Source organism: Cricetulus griseus, chromosome 2 (genome assembly GCF_003668045.3).
Source record: "Cricetulus griseus strain 17A/GY chromosome 2, alternate assembly CriGri-PICRH-1.0, whole genome shotgun sequence".
Classification (NCBI taxonomy): domain Eukaryota; kingdom Metazoa; phylum Chordata; class Mammalia; order Rodentia; family Cricetidae; genus Cricetulus; species Cricetulus griseus.
In genome coordinates, this window is record NC_048595.1 from 255,679,333 (window position 1) to 255,706,622 (window position 27,290).

General features: G+C 37.4%; 1 protein-coding gene across 1 annotated transcript in view; it reads left to right on the top strand.

Annotated features, from left to right (window-relative positions):
* Positions 1-27,290, top strand: part of Cep85l (centrosomal protein 85 like) — a 101,690-nt gene that overhangs the window by 50,558 nt on the left and 23,842 nt on the right. The window contains exons 4-6 of the mRNA XM_027402095.2: positions 10,550-10,671; positions 19,147-19,264; positions 26,030-26,209. Coding sequence (XP_027257896.1) covers positions 10,550-10,671; positions 19,147-19,264; positions 26,030-26,209 — 420 coding nt within the window. The remainder of the gene's footprint in view (positions 1-10,549; positions 10,672-19,146; positions 19,265-26,029; positions 26,210-27,290) is intronic.

A 27,290-nucleotide genomic window follows, 5' to 3' on the forward strand; every position in this document is an offset into this window, starting at 1 on the left:
AAATTTTGATAAGTATTTTTATATCAAACAGTTGCTAAGCTAAGTTTGTTTGTTTGTTTTGGTTTTTCCAGACAGGGTTTCTCTGTGGCTTTGGAGGCTGTCCTGTAACTAGCCCTTATAGACCAGGCTGGTCTCGAACTCACATAGATCCGCCTGCCTCTGCCTCCCAAGTGCTGGGATTAAAGGTGTGCACCACCACCGCCCGGCTTAGTAGCTAAGTTTTCTAAATTTGGTAAAATTTCGTTTGCTATCACTATGAATAAGTACACATCAGGGTATCATGGCCAGTTATGGTTTTATTTAACATAAATTCTTACTGTTTTCCAACTTCTTGAGGAAAATATTTTGATAGGATGTAGAATGGCCTATCCTCTACAAAGAAAACATCTTTGTTCTAGAATATGGGTAGCTCTGAAAGGCCAGATTGACTTTTGGTTGTTAGTAAGTCTCATCTTGCACTGTACTGGGTGGTTATTTACTTCACCTGAACTTTTATCTCACGCCATTTGAAGGTGAAGGATAGAACTGAAACAATAGCAAGAAAAGACACTGACTGGGACTGTCCACTCCAGTGTCTGCAGTGCACATGAGGCAGCCCTGAGCATTGCTCTAACAGAGAGTTCTCTTGCTTTCTGGGCCTCATGCCTTTGAGGTTCACCCCATAACATGCTTCTTTCCATATTGATTTTTGTCTGTTGTTTCTCTGGTTTAAAGTTCCTTGATTTCGGGTTTGGGACTTACTTTCTTCCATGCTTGCTTCAAGTGTTGTGTAAGTTCATTTTAATTGTCACCTTGGCAAGATCTAATGTTACTTAGAAAAGTTTCTGGGCATACCTGTGAGGTATTATCTAGATGAGGTTGAGATGGGAAGACCCGTGTTAACTATGACTGGAACTATTGGATGGGATGGGATTCTGGACTGAATTACAAGGAGACTGTGAGCTGAGTACCAGCATTCATCATTGCTCTCTGCTTCCTGACTTTGGATGCAATGGGACCAGCCACTCCAATGTTCTGCTGCTATGATTTTTTTGCCATGATGGACTATGCTTTTGAACTGTGAGCCAAGGTAAAACCTTCCTTCCTTCCTTAAATTGCGTTTTCAGAGTATTTTATTACAGTAACAGAAAAATGTAACTAGTACAGGTATATATTCTTGTTTCCAATACCTTCTTATTGCCATACACTTCTGATTTTCTTTAGCTGTTTCTTACACCTTTGATATTTTCGTTCAGTTAAATTCACATTTTATTTAGAAGTTTAATTTCAGTGATACCAAAAATGATGATGGTGTTTGGGTTCCCACATCTATAAAATGTCTTGTTATTTTAAACTGTAATTTTATTACATTCATTGCGGCTCAAACTCTGCCTCATTGTTTGTCTTAGTTCCTTTTTATTCCTATGAAGAGACAGCATAGTCAAGTCAACTTTTAAAAGAAAACATTTAATTTGCTTACAGTTTCAGAGGGTGATCCCATGATCATCATAGCAGAGAGCATGGCAGCAGGCAAAGAGCTTCCACACTGGTCTGCAGGTTGGAGGTAGTGGGGAGAGACTGGGCCTGGTGTGGCTTTGGAAACCTCAAAGTGACATACCTCCTCCAGCAAGGTGACACTTCCTCCAACAAAGCCATACCTCCTAACTCTTACCAAATAGTTCTGCTAACTGGGGACCAAGAATTCAAACATGTGACCCTATGAAGGGGCCATTCTCATTCAAGCCACCACATTACCTTACTCAAAAGTTGTATTTGTTTATCTTTTGCTTAGATTCAAATAGAAACTACCTGTAAAATTATGGCTTTGTTTGATGAATGGTTTCATTTTTTTCCTAATCCTCCCAATTCCAGTAATATCAAACTTATCAAGAAATTATTTGGAAATTGAAAATTTCTTTGAAAATTATTCATTTTACATAAAATTTAATACTTGTTGATACATACTTTGAGTGGGCACAAAAAATGTGTCCATGGCACAATAAAGACTAAAACCATAGATTTCCTCTTTTATTAGTTTAACTAAGAGTGAGCCCATGTTTGAATTCTTCACTTCTCTCCCTGTGTCTTCCATAGCTGTGTTTATTGACATATGGATAGTCTGTCTTTTGTGGACATCTGAACTGTCTACATACTGCATACTACAACATACATATACATGCATGCATGCATCTATTCTGAGTCAGGGGCATGGAAGAGTATATAACTAGGATTAAGCTATGAATTTAGCTTAGCTTGTAAAAGCTGGTTGCATGAGAAGGTCACGGGTACATTGTTAAAGGCAGGATAAACTTAACCAGGCTGAGCACACATTAGGGCAGGAGGTTAAATACATAGTCTTAGATGATCTCAAGGCATATAATTAATTTGGCTATGAGGCTTGGGAAGATTTCAAATTTTTTGGAGTTGAGATACTTTCAGAAAAATGTGTCACTAGGTAGGATATGCTGTACATCATTACACAGTTTTGAGGCACTTTGTGAACTAATTTTAAATACATTTGCAGACTTTTAAATAGATATGTATATTCATATCTCTATATATCTAGACAATGTTTTGCATCTGTTACCTTTGCTGTTGAGAAAGTAGTCTAATAACATATAAAAGAATGAACATGACTGTTTCAGTGACAGAGATCTGCCTGTGTCTGCTATCCCTGAATTATAAGCATGCTCCAGTATGCCTGCCTCCGCCCCAGCTATGAATACCAGACATATTCACAGAGATGGCTTGCCTTTGCTTCTGAGTGCCACCCCTGGTCTGTGCCCCTATCCACCATGCCTGGTCTATGCATGGCTTTGTGTGTGTGTGTGGGGAAGGGGGAGGTGGTTCTGAAGAGTGTAACTATTGAGCCGTCTTGCAAATCCTATTTCTCTTTTTCATTTCATGCTTGTAAGAAAAGCAATTTACTGACTGAGTAATCTTACCAGCCCAAACTTTTAAAAATTATTTTTTAAGATGCGTGTGAGTTTTGGATGGGACTGGATTTCCCTATGTGTAAGAGTGAAAAGCCACCCCTACATACTTTTTATTGATATAAACAGTACTATGTAAGAAGGTAGAATGCAAGTCTCAATACTCCTGATCCACAATAAAAGAAAAGAAAACATTGAGTTTTGGAAGCTTGAATTGAAGATTTAATGACAGTCACACACACTTTTCTATTTACAAGGTTGTCAGTGCTAAATATCTAGAACCTTCCAATGTGTAGTTATGTGTATTTGGGCTGTCTATAGCTTCATTGTCAAATGTGGAGTTATGTGTAATTAGTGCCCTATAGCTTCATGTCAAAGAGATAGGTTTATTTTTTTCCTTTTTCTGTATTTGGCATATTATTTTTCCTTTTGCTGTATTTGGCATAATGCTTGGGCCTGATATATAAATAATATAAATAAAATAATTTTTTTGTTTTGTTTTTTGAGACAGGGTTTCTCTGTGGCTTTGGAGGCTGTCCTGGAACTAGCTCTTTTAGACCAGGCTGGTCTAGAACTCACAGAGATCCACCTGCCTCTGCCTCCCAAGTGCTGGGATTAAAGGCGTGCACCACCACCACCCAGCGGGCCTGATAGATAATTAATACTGATAAACTTTTTATAAGTTTTGTGACTAATTCTCTGAAGAGCAAAAATGTAGACAAGAGTGATTGTTTTGTCTTACATTTTGAGGGCATGTAGTCTACTAGTCTATTATGGTAGGGATGGCATGGTAGCAGGAGTATGAGGCAGCTGATCACATTTCATAATTTTGAAATCAAATTCTTTTTATTTGGCCACAGTTACCCTGATATCCAGAGACTCAACAAAGAAAGTATTACAGACCAATTTCCTCCATGAACATTGATGTAAAAATACTCAGTAAAATATGGGGAAATAAAATACGGGGAAACAAAATCTAAAAACACATTAAAAACATCATCCACCATGTGAGCTTCATCCCAGAGATCCAGGGATGGGTCAACAAATAAAAATCTGTCAATGTAATCCACCATATAAACAAACTAAAAGAAAAAAATTACATGACCATCTCTTTAGATGCTGAAAAAGCCTTTGACAAAATCTAACACCTCTTCATGATAAAACTCCTGGAAAGAGCAGGTATACAAAGAACATAGCAAACATAATAAAAGCAATATACAGCAAACTGACAGCCAACATCGAATTAAATGGAGAGAAACTCAATGTGATTCCTCTAAAATCAGGAACAAGACAAGGTTGTCTCTTCATATATCTCTTCAATATAGTACTTGAAGTTCTAGCTAGTGCCATGAGACTACTAAAGGAGATCAAGGGGATACAAATTAGAAAAGAAGAAGTCAGAGTATCACTATTTGCAGATGATATGACTGTATATGTAAGTGACCTCATAAAGCTCTACCAGGGAACTCCTATAGCCGATAAACACTTTCAGTAATGTGGCAGGATAAAATATTAACTCAAAAAATCATCAATAGCCCTCTTATATACAAACTATAAAAAGGCTGAAAGAAATCAGGGAAACAACACCCTTCCTGATAACCACAAACCATATAAAATACCTTTAGGTAACTAACTAAACAAGTGAAAGACGTATGACAGGAACTTCAAGTCTTTGAAGAAATTAGAAAAGATATCAGAAGATGGAAAGATCTCTCATGCTCATCAATTTTTCTGCCTAACAAAGGAAAAAATGGCTATCTTACAAAAGCTATCTACAGATTTAATGCAATCCCCATCAAAATTCTACATGATTCTTTACAGACCTTGAAAGAACAATAATCAACTTCATATGGGAAAAAAAACCCAGCGGAGCTAAAACAATCCACTACAAGAACTACCAGAAAAATAACCATCCTGGATCTCAAGCTCTACTACAGAGATGTAATAATAAAACAGCATGATACTGGCATAAAAACAGACACACTGATCATTGGAATCATATGATTCCAATCATATCCAAACCATGATTTAAATGCACACACCTATGTACACTTGATTTTTGACAAAGTCAAAATTATACAATGGAGAAAAGAAAGCACCTTCAACAAATGCTGCTGGCATAACTGAATATCATCATGTGGAAGAATGCAAATAGATATCTATCCCCTGCACAAAACTCAAGTCCAAGTGGATCAGAGACCCCAACATAAATCCAGTTACACTGAACCTGATAGAAGATAAAGTGGGGAAGTAGCCTCAAACTCATGGCATAGGAGACAACTTCCTGAATAGAATATCAGTAGTGCAGACACTGAGATCGACAATTAATAAATGGGATCTCCTGACACTGAAAAGTTTATGTAAGGCAGAGGACACTTGTCAGTAAGACAAAACAGCAGCCTACAGAATAGGAAAAGATCTTCACTAACCCCACATCTGATTTAGGGGTAATCTCAAGAAACTGTCCATAAAAATACCAAATAATCCAATTTAAAAATGGAGTGCAGATGTAAACAGAAAATTCTCAACAGAAGAATCTCAACTGATTGAAAGACACTTTTAAAGAATTGTTCAACATCCTTAATCATCAGGATTAAGTCAAAATAACTATGAGGCATCATCTTACACCTGTCAGAATGGCTAAGATAAAAAACACGAATGACAGAAGATGTAGAGAAAGGGGAATACTCCTCCGGTGCCATTGGGAGTACAAACTTGAACAGCCATTTTGGAAATAAATGTGGAGGTTTCTCAGAAAATTGGGAATCAACCTACCTCAAGACCCAACTATACTTACTATATTGGGCATATACCCAAAAGATGCTCAGTCAAACCAGAAGGACAATTATGTTCTTGGCTGCTTTATTTGAAATATCCAGAAACTGGAAACAACACAGTTGGCCCTCAGCTGAAGAATGGAAAAAGAAAATGTGGTACATTTACACAACGGCATATTACTCAACTGTTAAAAATAATGACATCAGGAAATATGAAGGCAAATGGATAGAACTACAAAAAAATCATTCTGAGTGAGATAACGCAGACCCAGAAAATAGACATGGTATGTGCTCACTCATAAGTGGATATTAGATGTAAAGGATAACCATGCTACAATCCATAGACCAGAGAGGCTAGGTAACAAGGAGGATCTAAAGAGGGAAACATGGATTTCCCTGGGAAGAGGAAATACAAGAGATCTCCTGGGTAAATTTTGGGTAGGTGGGAATGGGAACACAATGGGATAGAGATGTCTTGATGGGGGTGAATTTGGGGGTTAGGTAGAAACTTGGTACAAGGGAAATTCCCAGGAATCTACAAAGATGACCCCAGCTAAGACTCCTAGCAACAGTGGATATGTAGCCTCAACAGGCTGCTATCTGTAATCAGATTGATGACCACCCTAATTGTCATTAGATAGCCTTCACCTAGTAATTGATGTTAGCAGATGCAGAGTTCCACAGCCAGGCACTGGCCTGAGATCTGGGAATCCTGTTGAAGAGAGGGACCAACGAGGTCAAGGTCATCACAAGGGAACCCACAGAGACAACTAACTTGTCCTTATCGGAGCTCATAGACACTGGACCAACAACTAACCCTTATGGGACCAACCTAGGTTCTCTACACTCATGTGACAGTTGTATAGCATGTACAGCTTAGTATACTTGTGCAACTCCTATCCATGCAAATGAGGCAGGTCCTTAATGCTTTGGCAGTCTTTTGGGAACCTGCTCCTCATTCTGGGTTGCCTTACCAAGCCTTAATATGAGTGAAATAGCTCAGTCCTACCTCAACTTGATATGCCATGCTTTGTTGACACCCATGGGAGGCATGTCCCTTTCTGAACAGAAACAGAGGAGGAGTGGATGGTGGTGGTGGTGAGCCTTACCTTTAAGTTCATGTGCCACATTTGGCTGTTTGCTGTGTTATATTTTCTTGTGTTTTGGGCTTTTAATCACTGTTGAAGTTTAGTAAGGAAGAACCCTACTAATTTTGGTTATTGTTTGTATATTGCTATCTTCTTAATTACAGGGTAAGACCCATGTTTTGCTTATCCCTGTTTGCTCATTTTATAGCTATTTTCCATTCATTTTTGTTTCTGAAGGGTTTAGGTCAAGGATTACAATTCAGAATAAAACTATGTTTATTTTTATTTTTTATTTATGTATGTTCATGAAAGTACTTGGCAGGTGCTGTAGTGGTCCATCCTGCCAATGGCTCAAAGTATGTAAAATCAGGTAGTTATCATTTTCTTGCAGATCCCTTGATCTTTCTGTTTAATTCCTATTTTCTTGTTGCTCACAATTGTTTAAACAAAATAAAACGTGGCAGTGTAAATGAAGGCTTTTCCTGAAGAATAGCTTTAGCTATGGGGAGAGAATTCAGCCAGTAATATGTCAAGAGTAGTGTTAAGGCTTTGTGAAGAGACAGTCATCTGTTATGTAGCTTCTTTTCTTTTAACAAAGGAGATGATATTAAAACTATAGTTCTTAGATTGTATGCTATAAGCTATTAGTGCATAGGCTGAGGCTGTGTGTGAAGAGCAGGTGTTCTTTGTTGGGCTGCCTTAATCTCAGCTGTAGCTCTGTCTACTGAATGTAGTCTGCTAGCCAGTGTGTGGAGGCTGATTTGTGCAGGAAGTAGCCAGTCAAAAGAAGGATGCCATTCATAGATGGAAATAGAGTCCTCAAGGATCCCTTGTATGCTGGAACATAGCTCCTTATTTGTTGCATTGTGGGGGTGTTCTCAACAGTGGGCTAGGAAGTGTAGTGGGCAAATGAAAGGAAGTCATCAACCACAAGGAAACTACTTGAGTGCTTCAGTAACAGGTGTACATAAGCTTGAGATCAGGTTTATAGTACTAGACATAAATTCCCTCCTGTGGATAGACCTTCCATCAGAAAGTGGTTGTATTCCCCCCAACAGACTTGCCACTATTATACCAGTGAGTACATTTTGCCCAACTGGTTTGTTAGTATAGCACATAGGGTCTAATAACTGAATACTATAGATGATACTTTAACTTCAGCAGCCAAACTACACTTTCTAACACTATGGAAGCTAGTCAGCAAGGAGGAAGCTAACAACTTAGTTCCTGGTTGATTGTCTATGTCCTACAAACAGAACACATGCTATCTTCAGCAATAGGGTTTTACCATCTTGTGGGCAAACAGCAGTAGTGGCAATTGCTTGTATTATTTTAGGGAACTTAAATCTGAACTAACAGCTTGTAGAGGGAGAACCCACCTGTGGCACTGAAATTTTATTTAATAACGTGTTTTTCGGTAGCAGCTTTATATATACATTCACACAGAATATCTCATTCAGATTCTCTGGCTTTTTAATTAGTTTACTGAATATCAAGCTCATTATGTTTTTGCATGTATTCATGTAGTTTTGAGGTTACTCTCTCTCCACCCCTTTTCCATCTCCTTACCCATTCCTCCTCTCTTAACCATTTCCATTCCCAGTATTCCTCTTCCACTTTCATATCGCATGTTCTACCACCTACCCTCACCTTTAAAGCCTTTTTTTTTATTTGTTTGGTTTTTTTAAGGCAGGGTTTCTCTATCACTGCCCTGACTGTCTTGGAACTCACTTTGTAGAACAGTCTGGCTTCGAACTCACAGAAATCTGCCTGCCTCTGTTTCCCATGAGCCACCATGTCCAGCGAAAGTCTCTTTTTATCCCCCTCTTACAGAATGCTTTCTAATTTTCTGGAATTGCCATATTGATTTTTATTATTGTTGATATATGCTAAGTATCTGAAAAATTTCTTAAACTCTAAATATATTATTGTTAGATTTTGTAATTACAATGGAGACAAGTAGCCATTTAAATTATCTGCATAATTATTTGTGAGTAATGTTTTATACCTTGGGAAAATATGATTTTGAATTTTGATGAAAGTAATTGAAGATATGATCATGACAATTTACAGTTTGGATCTTAGGTACTGTGTTTATCTTTTTCCTATGGTGATCCTCCTGGTAGTGTTTGTCTGAGCCATAGAACATTTCCTTTATTGTATTACTTCCTGAGGTAATAGCTGACCTGTTTTTAGTAAACTTCTCCTTAGACAAGATACTGAATATAATATCTTATATATAGTGCTGTAAATAGGTAGACCTTTTGAAACTTTTATTGTCAGTTCTTCATTAGACTTAAATATTTAGTTTGGAAAATGCTTGAAATTCTTTAATGTACAGTATTTGTAAATGTGTGTTTTATGTCAAAGCCAGTTTTATTTCATTTGAATTCATAATTGAATATTGTTAAGGGCCAGTGTCTGCAGTGATGACTCCTACAACTCTTCAGTTTGTCATTGAAACACTCCACAGGTGAGAGAGTATCATGACACTGTGTGTCAGAGAAAGCTACAACAGTGTTCAGAGCCTAGACATCAGTGCTGCAGTGAGGTAGGGGCCTGTTTGTGGAGGAGCTGAAGTTGCCATTTGGGCCTCCACAATCTTGTTCTTCAGGTTCCACAATTCATCCTTTGGTTCTGCAAGGATGTGGGTTGAACTAACCACTTGTGTGGCAAAGACTCCAAAAGATCTGTCATGGTACTAAAAGGCTTGGTTTCTTTGAAACAGTGTTTTTTTGTAATCATGGCAAGGGACTTCCCAAAGGAGCAGACCTCTTTGAGGAACCTGTTTGAAGAAGGGCAAAGGGTTGGAAGCAGACCATAGGGTTGGAAGCAGACCATTGGGTTGGCCAGTCCTTGCATTTGCTCTTTCCTGGTCCATGTGTAGGCCCAGATCATCCTTGAAAAATGTTTCCCCTCATTCAACAGGAAAAGAAGATGCCAAATGCCAGACAGCACAGACTAACAGTTTAGGTGATCCTGAACAAGGAAGTCATCTATCAATTCAGCTGCCCTCAAAATTTCCAGTGCTAGCACCAGTGCATCTTCTAGGGGCATGTAGCAATGTGTTTGGATGGATTCATAAAGCATGATTACAGTGTAGGAGGATTGTTTCAAATTAGACTTCCCCACAGGAATACACAGTGGGGAATCATCATTTTTAATATCCTCTGTGTTATGTCCATAGAACAATATAGTTTGAAGGTGTGGCTCCATCCTGCACTTTGTGAAGCACTTGGTAAGAAGGGCTAGCAAAACTTGTCTCTCTGAGTATTCCTGACTGCCAGGATCTAGCTGAAAGTACTGGCATTGCTCATGTTTATCATCATTCCTTTTATGAATAATTAGCTACCGCCTCCCATAACTCATGAGTACTTCTTAGTTTGTCTTCACTCTCCTTTAAGTAGTCCTCTTCTGGAAATTAAGAAGTTGATGGGAAAGGTTTACATGGCTTACTGCTTTTAGCTACTAAAGGTCTTTTATATTGTACTAAATAATACCTGATCAAGGAAGACATCTTAAGCCAGTCCATCATTAAGGAGTCAGGGCAGGAGCAAAAGGCTGGAAACTGGAGGCAGAACCATGGAAGAACTGCTTGATGGCTTCTTCTATATATGTGCTTTTAGATAGTCCTTTGAGGGAGAGGGGGAGAGGAAGAGAGGGAAGAGAGATGTCTGTTTTTCTTTTTTAATGGAAACCATTGGGGAAATACTGGATGATCTGCAAGAGTTCCCTTTAGATAGCATTCTAAATATATAAACTTTTTGTGCAGGTTTTGCCTGGATCATCTCGTCAGAGTTACTCACCTTCTGGCTTTCAGGATTTCAGTAAGTGGGAATCAGTGTTGAAAATAAAAGAAGGACTTCTAAGGCAGAAGGAAATTGTAATTGATAGGTAAGTCTGTTTTTAATTACTATTTCAGATTGTAAAAATTGTAGATTAATGAAACAATTACTATCTCATCCACTACTTAGAATTTGAAATTACAAACAAATTAATGTCTCATGTGTGTCCTCTCTAGTCCCATGGCATGCAAGAGCTATCAGAACTGAGGTTGGTGTGTCTGTCTGGTCTCTGACATGCTCTGCATTTGCTTTAGTGAGATCATTCTTTGGAAGATAGTCTCTACCTTTCTCCACAGGCTGCATCTAACTGTCACAGCTGCAAGGTGATATCTTTTTATTTGCCTTAGGATACTGCCAGATTTGGACAGCCACACTGAAGTTATAAGTTCTTTTGACTAGTATATATTAGATTTGAGACCATGTAAATACGAAAAGGCTATATTTTAAAATTTATATAGTCTAGAGTAATAATTGTGAAAGGGTTTCTTTTTACAGCATTTAAAATTCTTAATATTTTAAATTTATTTAGACTTACTAGAAAGTTTTGAGCAATAATCGTAAGGTTATTGTGTTATGTTATCTTTAAAATATATGGATGTACATCGTTAGTATCTGGTATTGTCAAGGGTGTTCATATTAAGATACTTTAGAAATTGAGGAGGATTTTTTTCAGAAGCCAGTGTTAATTGTTGCTTACTTTTGTGTGCAGCTATAGGATAAACAAAGGAAGTGAAAAGATAGCTGAAAAGAGCTGCAAAAAATGGGATGAAGTGGAAAAGGAACTTTAACATCCTCAGTTTCACAGCAAGTAGGGAGGAGAAGCAGCAGCTACTTGTGGAGTTGAGATAGGGATTAAGCCTTCAAGGGTAGGCTGCTCAGGGCTGGAGCTCAGTCCAGTAGTAGAATGTTTGTCTTATGAGCACAAGTCCCTGGGTTCAGTATCCAGTACCATAAAGGGGAAAAAGAATGCTAGTATTTCCTAAATGGTCAAAGTTTAAGGGTACTGGCAACATAGCTCGGTTGGTAGAGTACTTGCCTGGAATACATAGCACCCTAGGACCATCTAAAACTGGGAGTAGTTAGAATGCCTATATCCCTTGGACTTAGAAGGTAGAAGCAAGAAGGCAGGAAAAGCACGAGTTCAAGGCTATCTGTGGCTAAATAGCCAGTGGGAAGCCAGCTTGGACTGCATGGGGGAAGGGAGAGGAGAGAAATGGAGGAGAGAAGAGAGAGAACAGAATTGAAAATAGTAGACTTCTCAGTAAGAACAAACCAGAAGAGATACCCGAACCAACAGCACACAAATTATAACACAGAATCTATCAGAAGCATGGGTGGGGTGGGGTGGCAAAGCAAAATGACTCCTTCAAAAAAAATCATAATTCTTCAACTATTGAACTCAAATATATGGAAATGAGTGAAATTCCTAATGAAGATTTCTAAAGTTTCCTGTTGAGAATAATCAAGAATCTGAGAGAGATTACCAAGAGCTGGAATCCCCAGAATGTAAAAGCAACACAGAGCAAGAAGTCATCAAAATGGAGGGAAATCAACAATGTGGATGAAAATTCAGAAGGGTGGAGAAAAATTGAACTCGGAATTTGAAGTTTTGAAAAAAAAAATGTTGGACATAAAAATCTCAGTCAAAGAGAAAACAGCATGAATAGGCTTCACCAGAAGAAAGATCTTCAAAAATGGAGGGTGAGGTTGATAAAATGCTGCATTCAAACACCAGTAAAGAGAAACATGAACACAGTGTTTTCAAACCTGTGGGATATGATGAGCAGACCAAACCTAAGAACCCATAGGATAGAACAAGGTGATGAGAGAAACACTAAAGACATACTGAATCTAGTCAATGAAATTATAGCAGAAAACTTCCCAAAGCCTTAAAAATGAAATAGATGTTCAAATAGTAGCCATTTTAGAACAACTTAAATTGACCTATAACCATTAGAGAGATTGAAGTATTAATGTTTCATAAAAGGGCAGTTGATATTATTATTATTATTATTACTTTAGTTAAGGCATATATATATTATATATATGATATACATATATATATGATATACATATATATATATATATATAATATATATATATGATAGCAAGATACAAATAGGTGACATGATTTTATTTAGTATGGGGTAGGATCCTATAAAGAATCCACTTAAAAATCTTAGCTCTGACAAACATTTTCATCAAAGTAGCAGAAACAAGATCAAAACCTTAAAAATTAGTAGTGTTTTTAAGCACCAATAAATAAATATGCCAAGAAGTGAAAATCCTATTCACAGTAGCATCAATAAAAATAAAATACCTAGGAGTAAACCTAACCAAATAAGTGAAAAACTTCTTTGAAAACTTTATGGCACTGAGGAAATTAGAGAAGATACTTAGAAGATAAAAACATACCATGCTTGTGGATTAGCTGAATTAATTTTATAGAAATGACTAAACTACCAAAAGCAATCTACAAGGTCAAAGAAATTACCATCAAAATTCCAATGATATTCTTACAAAGAAATAGAAAAAAAATTCTAAAATTGCTTAGTGGGGCTGGGAATATAATTTATTTGGTAGAGTGCTTGCCTAGCATACATAAGGCCCCAAATTTAGTTCCCATCACCACATAAACTAGATGTGGTATATGTACCTGTAGTCCTGGTATTCTGGACATGGAGGCAGGAGGGTAAGAAGTTCAAGGACCCATGTAGTGTGAATCTTTTTTGTTGAGGTTAGAGAAGTACACTATTCTATTGATTGATATAAGGGTAAGTATTAAGAAGGCAGTTGGATATTATATCCAGTTAGCAAAATAACAAAAGTAGGTTCTCCCTTGGGGACTATGATGTATATAGTCATGGGTTCTTCACCCAATTTATAGTTCCGGGTATGAGTTCTGTCCTCCTCCACTCCTCATTAAGGCTTAGAGATCATTACGGAAGATGGGGTGGAAAGATATAAGATCTAGATGTTACTGTAAAACAGTTTAACATGATAGGACTGTTTCACACATGCATTCACAGTACCTGTAGTTGCCTGTGCAAGACCTGCTCAAGAACAAGCCAGTCAAATTCCAGCATGGGTGGGGGAATCCTAAAGCCCTACCCCTAGCAGAGGACTGTTGACAGTTGATGCCAGTTTTCTTCAGGGATGTTCCTGGTAGAGGGCACTGTATTCATGCATATAAGGGAATTACTGATTGGACTCAGTTATTTTTAAAAAAGACTACATCAAGTAGAGATGGAGACATTGTTGTGGGGATCTAGGAGGAATTAGAGGGAAGAGTGTGGGGAAAGGGTGGGTATAATTAAAATGCACTGTGTACATGTATGAAATTCTGAAAGAATAACAAATACATACAAAAGATCTCCCTTGGGGTATATAGTGAGTTCAAAGCCAACTTGGGATACCTAAAACTGTCTCTTAGCAAGATGACAAAATAAAACCCTTACAAAATATGTTTAGAAGAACAAAATCCCTTAGTAGTCAAAGTAATCCTTAGAACAATGGTGGAGGTATCAGTGTACTTGATTTTAAGTCATTACAGAAACATGGTAACAAAGCAACATGGTGTTACCACAAAAATAGACACGTAGACCCAGAAATAACTTCCACAGCTACAACTACAGTGGTGTCAAAACATACACTGGAGAAAAAATGGTCTCATTAAGAAATGGTACTGTTATTACTGCTGTTGCCCTGAGTCTTAGAGATCCTGCAACTATGGTTTCGCAGAATCAGTTCCTTAAAATACTCCAGAAGATCATAGATGGGTAGATGTTGTGAAGTGCCAACTCTAAGCCTTGGATGTGTGCCTGGGTGACAGCTGAGTCGGTCAGTCTAGGCCACTGAGGCTGGCTCACCTCAGGTGAGGGCTTGATCCAGCTCCCCCAGGCCCACGATGAGGGGTGAGGTGAGCTTTCTCGAATATGGGGAGCCAGCTCTGCTATTATGGGCAGGGACAGAATATTGGTGGGGTCTAATTTTGATGGTATACCAAAGCCAGAGGCCTTGAATCGAACCAACAATTCATTACACAATGAATATTTGCAAGCAATGCTGTTTGTACAAAAGGGTATATGCTGCATGAAATACCATAGTCCTAATGCCACTAGGATAAATGAAGATGTGATGGAGAGCCAGGAAAGATGAAGGAGTGAAATGTTTTTTCCTTTTTAAAACAATTGTTTTTCTTAATCTTATTTTTAGTCTTGGCTTTCTTTGTGGGGGCACTACAAGAGTGAGGGACAGATACAGAGGGACTGGGAGATGAGTGGGATTGCATAATGTGAAATTCCCAAACAATAAAAAAAAAAGGAAAGCCTCACATATCAGCCTTACAAGGTAAAAAGGCCTGGAGACAGATGGTAATGGTGGCCGCACTGTAGTGGGGATGTCCACTTGAAAAGATTAAAATAATGAGTTTTTTGAAATGTATATTTTACCTCATTTAAAATTTTTTTTTTTTTTCCGAGACAGGGTTTCTCTGTGTAGTTTTGGAGCCTATCCTGGCACTCGCTCTGGAGACCAGGCTGGCCTCGAAGTCACAGAGATCCACCTGCCTCTGCCTCCCGAGTGCTGGGATTAAAGGCATTAAAGGCGCCACCAACACCCGGCCCTAAAATTTTGATATAAAATAAATTTATATAAATTTTTAAACTCCCCACCCCTCGAAAAAGAAATGGTACTGGGAAAACTGGATTCTTATATGTAGAAGAATAAAATTAGATCCCTCACCCTGTAAAATTAGCAATTCAAAGAAGATTCATTACCTTAATACAAACCTGAAAGTTTGCAACTATTAGAGTAAGACATAGATTGTAGGCATAAGCAGGAATTTGCTCATAAGAACAGGTAATACCACTTTGTGGGAGCTTGTGTAAGAAAACTGTGAACTATGGGTGGGGCAGAGTGTAGAATGTTCTTCCCACCAAGTGTCCTAGGAAGAATTGCTAAACTGTGTATCTTAGGGTTTCTATTGCTGTGACATAACACCATGACCAGAGCAACTTGGGGATGAAAGGACTTGTTTGGCACTGTTCATCATCAAAGTCAGGACCCGAACCTGGAGGCAGGAGCTGATGCAGAGGCCATGGTGGGGTGCTTCTTACTGGCTTGCTCTCCATGGCTTGCTCAGCCTGATTTCTTATAGAACCCAGGTCCACCAGTCCAGGGGTGGAAATACCTGTAATGGGCTGGGCCCTCCCCCATGAATCACTAATTAAGGAAGTGCCTTACAGGCCTTGCCTATAATCCAGTGTTGTGGAGGCATTTTCGTAGTTGAGGTTCCCTCCTCTCAGTTGACTTCAGCTTGTGTCAAACTGATACAAAACTATCCAGCACATTGTGGTCAGTGGAAGCACATGAAAGCAAAGTCATGAGGGGAATGCCCTGGCATGGCCACATTACATCTGAGGGAAAGGCAAAGGCAAAGGCCTGGTAGGAATATTCTTGGCTCTTTCACATGACCAAAGATGTACTCATGATACATTAACACTAGGTATATTGCCTTCTGTCCTTGTATTTGAGGAAACTAGCTGTAAACATCACCTTGTGTATTACTTGCTTTAGTAATAAAAAGAAGTGCTCTGGGATCTGTGGAGACTTAGCCTCACTGACTGGGGTGTGTTGACAATTGACAAATGAATAAGAAAATCAGCACAGCAATAGAAATATTCAGAAGAATGAAGAGACAGCCCACAGAATGAAAACAAATCATTACCAACTCTATTTGATACAGGGGATTAATTTCTTGAATTTATAAAGTATTATAAAAATTAACACCACAAAACTAAGTCATCCTATTAGAAAATGGCCTAATTAACTGAATAGAACATTTCCTGAAGGAAAAATACAAATAACCAATAAATGCTTGAAAAATTTGGAAAATGTAAATTCAAACTGCTTTCATATTTCATCTCTCTACAGTCAGAAATGTCTGTTTTCAAGAAATTATGTGGTAACAAATATGGTGAGGTCAGTTCTCACTGATATAGTGAATATAGGGACAAATGATTTTTTTCTCCATTTTTTATTTAAATTAAAAACAAGATTGTTTTACATGTCAATCCCAGTTCCCTCTCCATGCTTTCCTCCCCTGCCCCCACCACCCTACCTATCCCATAAGCTTTCTGCTCCCCAGGGAGGGTGAGGCCTTCCATAGGGGGTCTTCAGAGTCTGTCATATCCTTTGGGATAGAGCCTAGGCTCTCCCCCATGTATCTAGGCTCAGGGAGTATCCCTCTATGTGGAATGGGCTCCCAACGTCCATTCCTATGCTAGGGATAAGTACTGATCTACTACAAGAGACCCCACAGATATCCGAGGCCTCCTCACTGACACCCACGTTCATGGGGTCTGGATCAGTCCCATGCTGCTTTCCCAGCTATCAGTCTGGGAGCCAAGAGCTTCCCGTTGTTCAGGTCAGCTGTTTCTGTGGGTTTCACCAGCCTGGTCTTGACCCCTTTGCTCAGATGAGTTCTTATTCACACCTGGTAGAAATGTAAACAGGTACAGCCACTGTAGGGATCAGTAGAGATTCCTCAAAGAACGAAAATAGAAATCCTTGGGATTCAACCATACTCTTAAGTCAACATACTACAGAGATACTTGTCCATTCATGTTTATTACTGCACTATTCACACTAACCCACACATGGAACCAGCCTAGATGTCTATCAAAGGCTGAATAGATAAAAAAGATATGTGATGATACAGACATTGGAATTTTATGCAGCCACAAGAAAAAGTGAAATCATGGCATATTCAGAAAAATGGATGGAATCTCTGTAGGGGGAAATCCTGTTTAGAGGTAATGCTGACCATGCCCACTTGGGGCTGGCCACAGATGTTGCTGACCACGCCCATTTGGGGGTGGTCAGAGTGACCTGGGAAAGGTTTAAGTAGTTTAGAGGTGCACACGGCCCCTTCTCCCCATCCCTGCCACCTGGCTGAGTGGACTTGGGTGAGTACTATTACTTAATAAACTACCTGTTACCAATCTAGATCTGATTCCACATTGTGTTTGGCTTTAAATCTCTTTGTGTGGAATCTAAATTTAAAGTGTGTGTGTGTGTGTGTGTGTGTGTGTGTGTGTGTGTGTGTGTGTGTGTGTAGCTCATGTAATAAGAATTGAATCATGAGAGGGAAGGAAGAGATCCTAAGTGAGGGAGGAAATAGAATAATGGAATACATGTGATAAGAAAACTTAGGGACGGAAGGTAAGGAACTAGACATCAGGTCAGAAGACCCGAGGGAGGGATGCTGGGAAGAGAACAAATGCCAGCAAAGTGTGACACATGTGTGATGATGATGCTGTAGTGAAACTTACAACTTTTATGTTAACCAAAGAGGAAAAGATGGGCAGGAAAACTGGTGTTAATGGTAACTTAGGATATGTATCTTTAGCTTTGTGGTGGACACTGTAGTGAAGGAGTGGTGGTGATTTTGCATCACAGTTGTCAGTTAAATTTGAACATCTAAATACAGTTTTGATAGTTTACTTTTATTGTAGTTGTTTATATTTATGTACATAGCATATTGAATCCATTATAGATTATTTTTAAGTATGTATTTCCATTCTCAACTGATAAGTTCTAAAGGTGAATTCTAACATTGGTGAGCTAGCATTAGATTCCACAGGATCAAAGACATGGTCCCCAGAATCCCTTTCTTTGCTTCAGACACCAGCCACAGGTGAGACCTCAGGCAATTATCACAACCATGTTAACAGAAAAAATAATTTATGGTAGCTTGGAATCCAGTGCAGCAAAAGAATTAGAATATCTAAAAAATTAGTTGCTGAGAAAAATTTTGAAAAGAAACTGTGTATTTGTTAATTTTTTGAAAGGGTATCTTTGTTAAATTTTCTTAGAAGAATAGTTTCCACTGAGGAGTTTTGATATGTAGATTTCTACTTGTTTACACACATAAATTATACATATGATTATTGTGTTGTGGGTAGTGTCTTCCAGTCTTGCTTTTTCCTCTTTTGTGTGTATGTCCTTTCATGTGTACGTGTCTGTTGGTATGCATATTTACTTATATGATGTGCTTATGTATATGCAGTATGCTTAAATGTATTTGTGTGTGTGTGTAGGCCTGAAATTGATCTTAGGTGTCTTCCTAGACCCTTCTCCACTTTATTTATAGAGGCAAGATGGTTAACTGAACCAAGGGCTACCCAATTCCAGGTAGTCTAGCTAGCCAGCTTGCCCTGGGGATCATATTTCTGCATCCTGAATGCTACAGGCAGTTTCCATGCCTGCCTGACATATACATGGGTTCTGGGGGTTTGACTCTGTCCTTCATGTTTGGGTGGAAAGCATATCTCCTTAGCCCAATGGTTTTCTTTTCTTTCACATAGAAAAAGGGTTTAGTTAACTAATTTCAACCCCAGTGGTTGAGACTAGACAGAATTTTTACACACTTTTTAAAAAGTAGTAAAATACTAAAATTTTGCTTCACTATTTTTTAGGAAAGTATATTCTTTATAATGTGACTTCAATTTATGTTTTACAGGCAGAAGCAACAAATTAACCACCTACATGAAAGGATAAGGGATAATGAATTACGGGCACAACATGCCATGCTAGGACATTATGTAAATTGTGAAGAATCTTATATGAGCAGTTTGCAGGTAAGCATATAGAATTCTTTGTAGTTTATAGTCGACTAATAAATCTGTACTTACAGTATACTTTCTTTATTACATTAGAGCATGTTAAATTAATGTTTTGAAATAGCAGCAGATTTGCATAGTTCATGTTTGTTTATAAAAGGTTTGTAACTACTTTCTTCCATTTGTCCTTTTCACATCCCTTTCCTACACACATACAGAATAAGCTGTCATCAGTTTCTAGGGTACCCTTCCAGAGTTGATGCATATTGTAAACAGATAAAAATGCATTTTAGTTCTGTATATTTACAAGAATCTTAAGGATATTCACATTGTTTTGTACCTGGTATCATTCTTATTAATATAGGATTATATAAAATATGATAATTATTTCTACATCATTTTAGATAAACCACTCTATTTTTATTTGGTTTTGTAGCTATATGATTTTCTATTTTATAGAAATCATAATTTATTCAACCATCTGTTACTCATTAAAATTAAGTTTGTTTGCCATTTGGTATATTATAAATGATGTTCCAAAAAGTAACCTTTTGTATTGTTTTGCTCCTCACATACATTTATCTTTGTAAATTAAAGTTCTGAAAAGTGAAATTTCTGTTAGATAGATGTATATGTGTATGTTTAAATGGAGACTCTACTTGTGGCTTAATTTTCTTAACAGGATATCATTTCATCCATTTTCTTGCAAACAATGGTTTCAGTTTTCTTTAAAGCTGAACAAAACTCCATCTTGTATACATATGTTTCATTTATTCATCTGTTGATTGGTATCTAGTTAGTTCCATATTTTTACTGTTGCAACTAGTGTAACAATAAACATGGCCTGAAAGTGTCTCTGGTATGCTTAGCTTCCTTCCTGCTGTGGGTGGTAGTGCTACATCATGTATCAGTACTGGTTTTACTCTTTTGAAGAACCTCCAAACTGCTTTCATAGTAACTGCACCCACCAATGTGCTTAAAGGGTTTTCTTTCCCAGCCTTGCTGGCTTTTAAAAAAATGATAGCCATTCTGATTGGCGCGATAGAGAATTTCATTGTATTCATTTTCCCAAGACTAAGGTTTGATCATTTCTTCAAATACTTATTAGCTATTGTATTTTTTTTCTTTTGATAACTGTTCATTTGCTCATTTATTGGTTGACTTAATTTGTTGTGATTTTGTTGTTTTTTTATTTTTATTTTTATTTTTTAGTTCCTTTTAGAGTCCATGTGTTAATCCACTTTTGGATGTATAGTTGCCAAAGACATTCTCCCATTCTGTAGACTGTCTCTTTACTGCTGAAAAATTTGTTTCATATTTCATCAGTTTCTGCAGTTGTTTCCTGAGACATTGGCATCCTTTCCAAAAGCTCTTGCCTGTGCCTATATCTTTGGGAGCTTTTATTTTTTAACATTTATTTGTCAGTGTGTGTATATGTGTCCATTTGAGTATGTGCCATGGTGTGTATGTGGTCAGAGGTCAGGTTTTCTCATCTTGTGGTGCAGGGAATCAAAGTCAGGTCTGAAGGCATGGCAGTAAGCACCCTTTCTTGCTGAGTCTCTCAACAGTCCCTTCTCTAAAAGTTTCAGAGTTTCAGGTCTGGCATGAAGGTCTTGGATCTGTAGTTTAATTTACTTAGGTTTAAATTGAGAGGCATGTGCCCAGTGTCAGTTGTTTTAGCACCATATTGTTGGTCTCTTTTCTCCAGTGTAAGTTTTTGTTAATCTTGTCAAAAATTGGGTGGCTGTAGCTATGTGGTTCCATCATTTTATCTTGTATGTCTGTCTGTGTGTCAGTATCATGGTAATTTTGTTACTATGAATCTGTAGTATAATTTGAGGCTAGCTGTCATGGATCCTTTAACATTGCACTTTTTTTTTCTTAGGATTGCTTTTGCTTTTCAGGATATTTGGGGCTTTCATACCCCGTTTCAGCTTTTTCTAGGTATGTGAATGATGATAGGATTTTATTCATTCATTCATTTATTTATTTATTTATTTATTTTTGGTTTTTTGAGGCAGGGTTTCACTGTGTAACAGCCCTACCTGTCCTGGAACTCTGTTGACCAGGGTGGCATCAAATTCACAGAGATGTACCTGCCTCTGACTCTTGAGTATTGGGAATAAAGGCGTACACCACCACTGCACAGCAAGAATTTTTTTTTTTAACCAAGGATTGGTGAGCCCGTTCTCTACCATTTGAAGCTAAACCATGTGACTTAACAGGCTATACTGCAACTACCCTGAAAAGATTCTTCTTTTCTTTCTTTTTTCCCTTTTTTGTTTTTTCTTTTGTTTTGCTTGTTTTTTGATTTTTCTTTTAAATTTGGTTTTTATTTGGCACTGGGGGAGGTTTGCAAGGGCAGAGGTCAGATGCAAGGGGACTGGGAAGATAAGTGGGATAGGAATACATGATGTGAAGTCCACAATCAATGAAAGTTAAAAAAGAAAAAATAATTTAACAATCCCCATCATTTTAATTGTAACTGTGTGTAACCATGTGTTTGGGGGTGTGTGTCTATCAATGTATGTCTTAGTTAGGGTTTCTATTGATATGAAAAGATACCATGACCAAGGCAACTACTATAAAGAAAGGATTTAATTGGGGTGACTCACTTACAGTTTCAGAGGGTCAGTCCATTTTCATCATGATGGGGAGCATGGCAGACGTACCAGAGTAGTAGCTGAGAATCCTACATCTTGCAAACACCAGAAAGTAGACTGAGATACTGGGCGGTATCCTGAGCATAGGAAACCTCAAATCCTGTCCCCACAGTGACACACTTCTTCCAAACGGCCACATATCCTAATAGTACCACTTCCTGTGATATTGTGGGGACCAATCACATTCAAACTGCCATAGCTAGTGCCTTCAATTTCTTTCTTATGTGTTTTAGCAGGATTTGTTTATTTGCTTGTTTGCTTTTTTGAGACTAAAGTGCAGATATACCATTGAGAATGACTCCACATGATCTTAGTAAAGGACTGTGACCTGGGAACAAAATTGTGGCTAAGCCTAGTTTAGTGGGAATGCAGACATGGTGTCTCTTCTGTCTTTAAAATTTATAGGGCCACTTTTTTCAAAGATTTCTCTCCATTTTAGGAATTTTTTTCTTAAAACTCAACTTGCATATTTTTTTGTATAATTTATATTTGGTCTATTTATTTCCCAAAGAAAAATATTTTTATTGTGATTTTAAAATAAGAAATGAACATTTCTTATAGGTATGTGCTTCAGTTTGTGGAGCAATTTTTGCTATTTTTTGTTAAGGTCTTTATTCCTAGATGTCAAAACTCATTTGAAGTGGATTTTTTCCTTCATTGTACTCTCAAATGTGTTATTTGTAAAAATTAAACTAATTAGATATTGAAGTCAGGAAATATTAAAAACCAACTAGCTGTAAGACTGAATGCAATTAGGGGCCCTTAGGATAGTGGTCTAGCTAGCTTTTTTTACTTTGATTGCACTATGTCATGATACTTCATTACTGTGTACTCTACTTTGACTTCAGTTACAAACAGCATTTCCCTATGGGCTAGTGCTGAGACTAACAGTGCAGTTTTGTGAAAATAGTATTCTTTTCCTAACTAGTATAATTTGTTTTGAAAACAGTATTTTAGTAGAGCCATGCAATATTTCCTTACAACTTCATCCTTAATAAATATTATTCTTGGATTATACAATTATTGTGTTATCAGAAGCATGTTAAGAAAAAAAGAAATAAAGAGAGAGAGAGAAAAAAAAAAACCCAAAAAACAAAAACCATCTGAACAGTGTTTGTGGCCAGTAGATGGCTCTCTGAGTCAGTTTATCAATGATTGCTTTTGTGGTTCTTGCCTGTCCTGTGAGAATCAGAGTCCTCATTCCAGTTCAGATGGTTGAGATTGTCCTCCACTTTTCTTTCTTTTGTTGTGTTTTGTAAGTGTGTGTGTGTGTGTGTGTGTGTGTGTGTGTGTGTGTGTGTGTGAGAGAGAGAGAGAGAGAGAGAAAGAGAGAGAGAGAGAGAGAGAGAGAGAGAGAGAGAGAGAGAGAGAGAGAGAGAGAGATCCATTTGGTGTTTAGTTTAGGGAATGATGGTTTCTGTTTTAGGATGGTCAAATTGTGTATTCAGCTTCTTTAATAATATATTAAAGGTCTCTGAATTTCTTTTGTGTGTCAGTTTTGCCAGGTGTTGTTCCATTTCATTGAGTTTATAAAGTTTTCTGGGACTGGAGAAGTTCCATTGCAATTCTTCTTTTATTTCTGATGTTAGTGATTTTGGTCTTCTTTTTGTTTTCTTCCCTTAGCCTACCTGAAGAATTACTGGTTTTTATTGGTTTTAATAAATGCTCAACTCTTGTTTTGTTGAGTTTTCTGTATCTTATTTTTAATTCCATTGATTTTTTTGCTCTACTTTTTTCTATTTACTTCGAATTTAATTTTCTATGCTTTTTCTAGTTTACTAACATTGGAGACTTACATAAATTTTAGATCTTTCTTGTATAAAATATATCCAGTGGTATAAATTTCCTCTAAGCACTGCTTTATTTAAATCTCACAAATTTTTAGTTATCTTTTAGCTGAGACTTTTAAAGTTCCCCTTGACAGTTTTTTGTTTTGTTTTGTTTTGTTTTTTTGTTTTTTTGTTTTTTCGAGACAGGGTTTCTCTGTGTAGCTTTGGAGCCTATCCTGGCACTCACTCTGGAGACCAGGCTGGCCTCGAACTCACAGAGATCTGTCTGCCTCTGCCTCCCGAGTGCTGGGATTAAAGGTGTGCACCACTAACGCCCAGCAGACAGTTCTTCTTTAAGCCATATATTATTTATCAGTGCTTTGTTTTGGAATGTCCCAGGTTTTTGTATGTGGTTGAATTCTGGTTTAATATACCTGTGGTCTGAAGGCAGGTATTTGATGAGTTTTCAAATTCTAAAATGTTATTTATGGATTAGAATGCTGTTTTCCTGCTGAGTGTTTCAAAGGAACTTCAGAAGTCTGTGGTCTAGTTGAGGACTGAGTAATCTGCTGCTTGATGGGCTGTGAGAGTACGTGTGTTTTCATTGATGTTTTGCCTGTGTGGCTGTCCATTCTTGAAGCTGTTGAAAAGCCTTCAGTGACTATAGTTGAAGTGTATTTCTTCTTGCAGTTCTGTTACCCAGCCTATAGTATTTTGTTACTCTTTTATCCTGTTTAAGACTGATTTGTATTATTAATAAAAGTTTCTCATAGAAGATAAATAGGGCTCTTGCTCTTTGATCCACTCTGACAATCTCTGGTTTTAAGTTGGTGCACTTAATCCGGGGATGTTCGTAGTGATTTAATAGCTACCACATGTGTAAATATTTTCTATTATTGTTCTGTATTTGCATGTTTCAATATAACAGTTTTTCTCTTTTGTCATTTTAATTAAACATCATATATGAATATTTTTCTTTTATTTCAATAACTTTAGTGTTTGCCCTAGAATATTCACATACATTTGCAATTAATCTTAAGTCCAGTGTCCACATATATCTAGGTTTGTGTCAAGTTGACAAAAATCAATCGCCACAGCAGAATCAACCTATTTTTAAGGAAATGTCTCAAAAGTCACTACCCCACTAAAGCCCATTTATTCATTCTCCCAGTGTTCTTTATTTTGCTCTTGTCCAGTACTTTGTATTTTATGTGACCTTTATTTGGTTACCTCATTATATTGTTTCCTATGCTGCTATAATTATCTAAGGGCTTCTCCTTTAACATTTGAATTCTTAAAAGCTAGTGCCAGAGTCTGCAACATTGAAATATCCCTGCACATGACAAATAGTACTTACAAATTGAATGAATGCCTAGCTTTTGGCAAAGCACTAGTGCTTTAAGACCTTGTTCAAAGTCACTTCTTTCCACCTTCCCCTAACTACTGCATCTGTCACCATCTTAGACAATTTTGTGTGCTTTTTGGACCCTTTTCCAATGGGTAACCATTATTAGCCTTACAATCTTGACCAATAGGGGTATATTTTATAAATATCTGTTGAGTAAATAGCAGATTCTCTGTTGATTGAATATTCATTTTGATTCATCTAAAGGAACATATGTATTTTTCTGTTATCCCTTCCAGATTTTAACCCAGTGGGGCCCATTTTTTTTTCCTACAAAAGCATTTCCATCAAATATTTCTAGATGGAAGAAACAATACTGTTTTTTTTTTCATTCCATGGACAAAAAACATGACTTTATGAATACGATTTGTAGTTATAGAACTAGTCTATTAGTGCTTATTGATTTTAAGTTGTTGAAATGATCACTTGTGAAGAAAAATTTCATGCATTGTTTTTTTGAGACAGTGTCTTTACTCTATGACTCATGCTGGCCTTCCAAACCTCTTTCTTTTGTTTTCAGAGTGTTAGGATTTAGGAATTCATCACCACACCCAGCTTTTTTGTTTGTGTTTAATTACTTCCCTAAAAGCTTCACATCTATAGGATGAAAATGCATAATATATTATTTGTATTTTTCAGTATACCTTTAAAGCAAATAGTAGCTGCCTTTCACTGAATTTTTGCTATGTGCTTGGAGCTTGCATACTTGAACATTGTAAAATGGCTTTATTATTTATATTTTTAGATGAGTAAACCAAGACTTAGTGATACTGATTTACTTTAATCATGGTCTATATCTAGGAAGCAGAAGAGCTAGGCTTTAGTTTGAGGACAGTCTGTAAAGCTTATAGGTATTTATTGTACTGTAACCCCTTCCCATTTCATTTTTATTTGTTCAAGACTAGTAAACTTCTGAAGACTTATCTGCTTTTATTTTTCTTAATAGCCACAATATGAGAACAGTCCAGTCCAGACTCCATTTTCAGAGCAGTCACTGTCCCATCCCCAACAAGAAGAACTTGAGCAAAAGCTAGCATCTACTGAGAAAGAAGTTTTACAGCTCAATGAGTTTCTCAAACAAAGAATAAACAAATTTAGTGAAGAGAAGAAGAAATTGGAGGAAAAGGTGGGTGTCTTGGGAAGACTGTGGTGGATTAACAGTTTTCTTCAACAAAGAATGCTTGTTTACCATTCGCCATGTTCCAGGTGTTCTTTCAGGTTATACATCCGTATTATAGTAACTAATGCTATGTACACCCACTTTCAAGAAACTTATGCTATCAGAAGAGGGTTAAAGACCTTTAAGTCTTAATTATACTTTTCTAACTAGTTGTGAAACTTTCTAAAGCCAGATGCCTACACCAATGGCTTCCTTCATTTTCCTTATTCTAGTTCTTCTTTCTTGGTCTCATTGACCATACAGCACTGGGGAATGAAGTGAAGCTATCTTCAAAGACTTACCTCAAGTTATTAAGCTCGAGCCCCTACTCTGAATAAGTAGACTTCATGTCATGCATATGTGGTTTTATATATCTATAAAAGACCTGTGATCCACAAATGGGAGAAAATAGTCAATATTTATCTTTCTGAGTCTGGCTTATTTTACTTATTGGGATGATCTCCATTTGCATCGATTTTCTTTCAAATGACATAACCCCATTCTTTATGGCTGAATTAAACTTCGTTACACACACACACACACACACACACACACATATGAGAGAGAGAGAGAGAGAGAGAGAGAGAGAGAGAGAGAGAGAGAGAGGAAAGAGAGAAAGAACTGTATGTTTGTTTGTATTATTAAAGCATCACATTGTCTTATTGTCTTCATCCATTCATCTGCTGATTGATACCTAGATTGATTCTATAAGTTGTCTGTTGTGAATAATGCTGTAATAAACATGGATGTTCAGGTATCCCTGTTGGGTGTTGACTTAGTGTTGTTCAGGTATGTGCTCAGAAGCAGTGTGGGCTGGGTTGTATTGTAATTCCATTTTTAGTTTTATGAGTAGCTGCTGTACTGATTTCCATAGTGGCTGGGCTAATTTACATTTTCTCCACTTCCCGCACATCCTCACCAGTGGCTCTGTAATTTGTTTTCTTTATGGGAGTCCTTCTGAGCAGGGTGAGATCTAATCTCAGTGTAGCTTATATTTGCATTTCCCTTATGTGCTAAAGGTGTTGAGCCTTTTCTTTTCACAGATTAT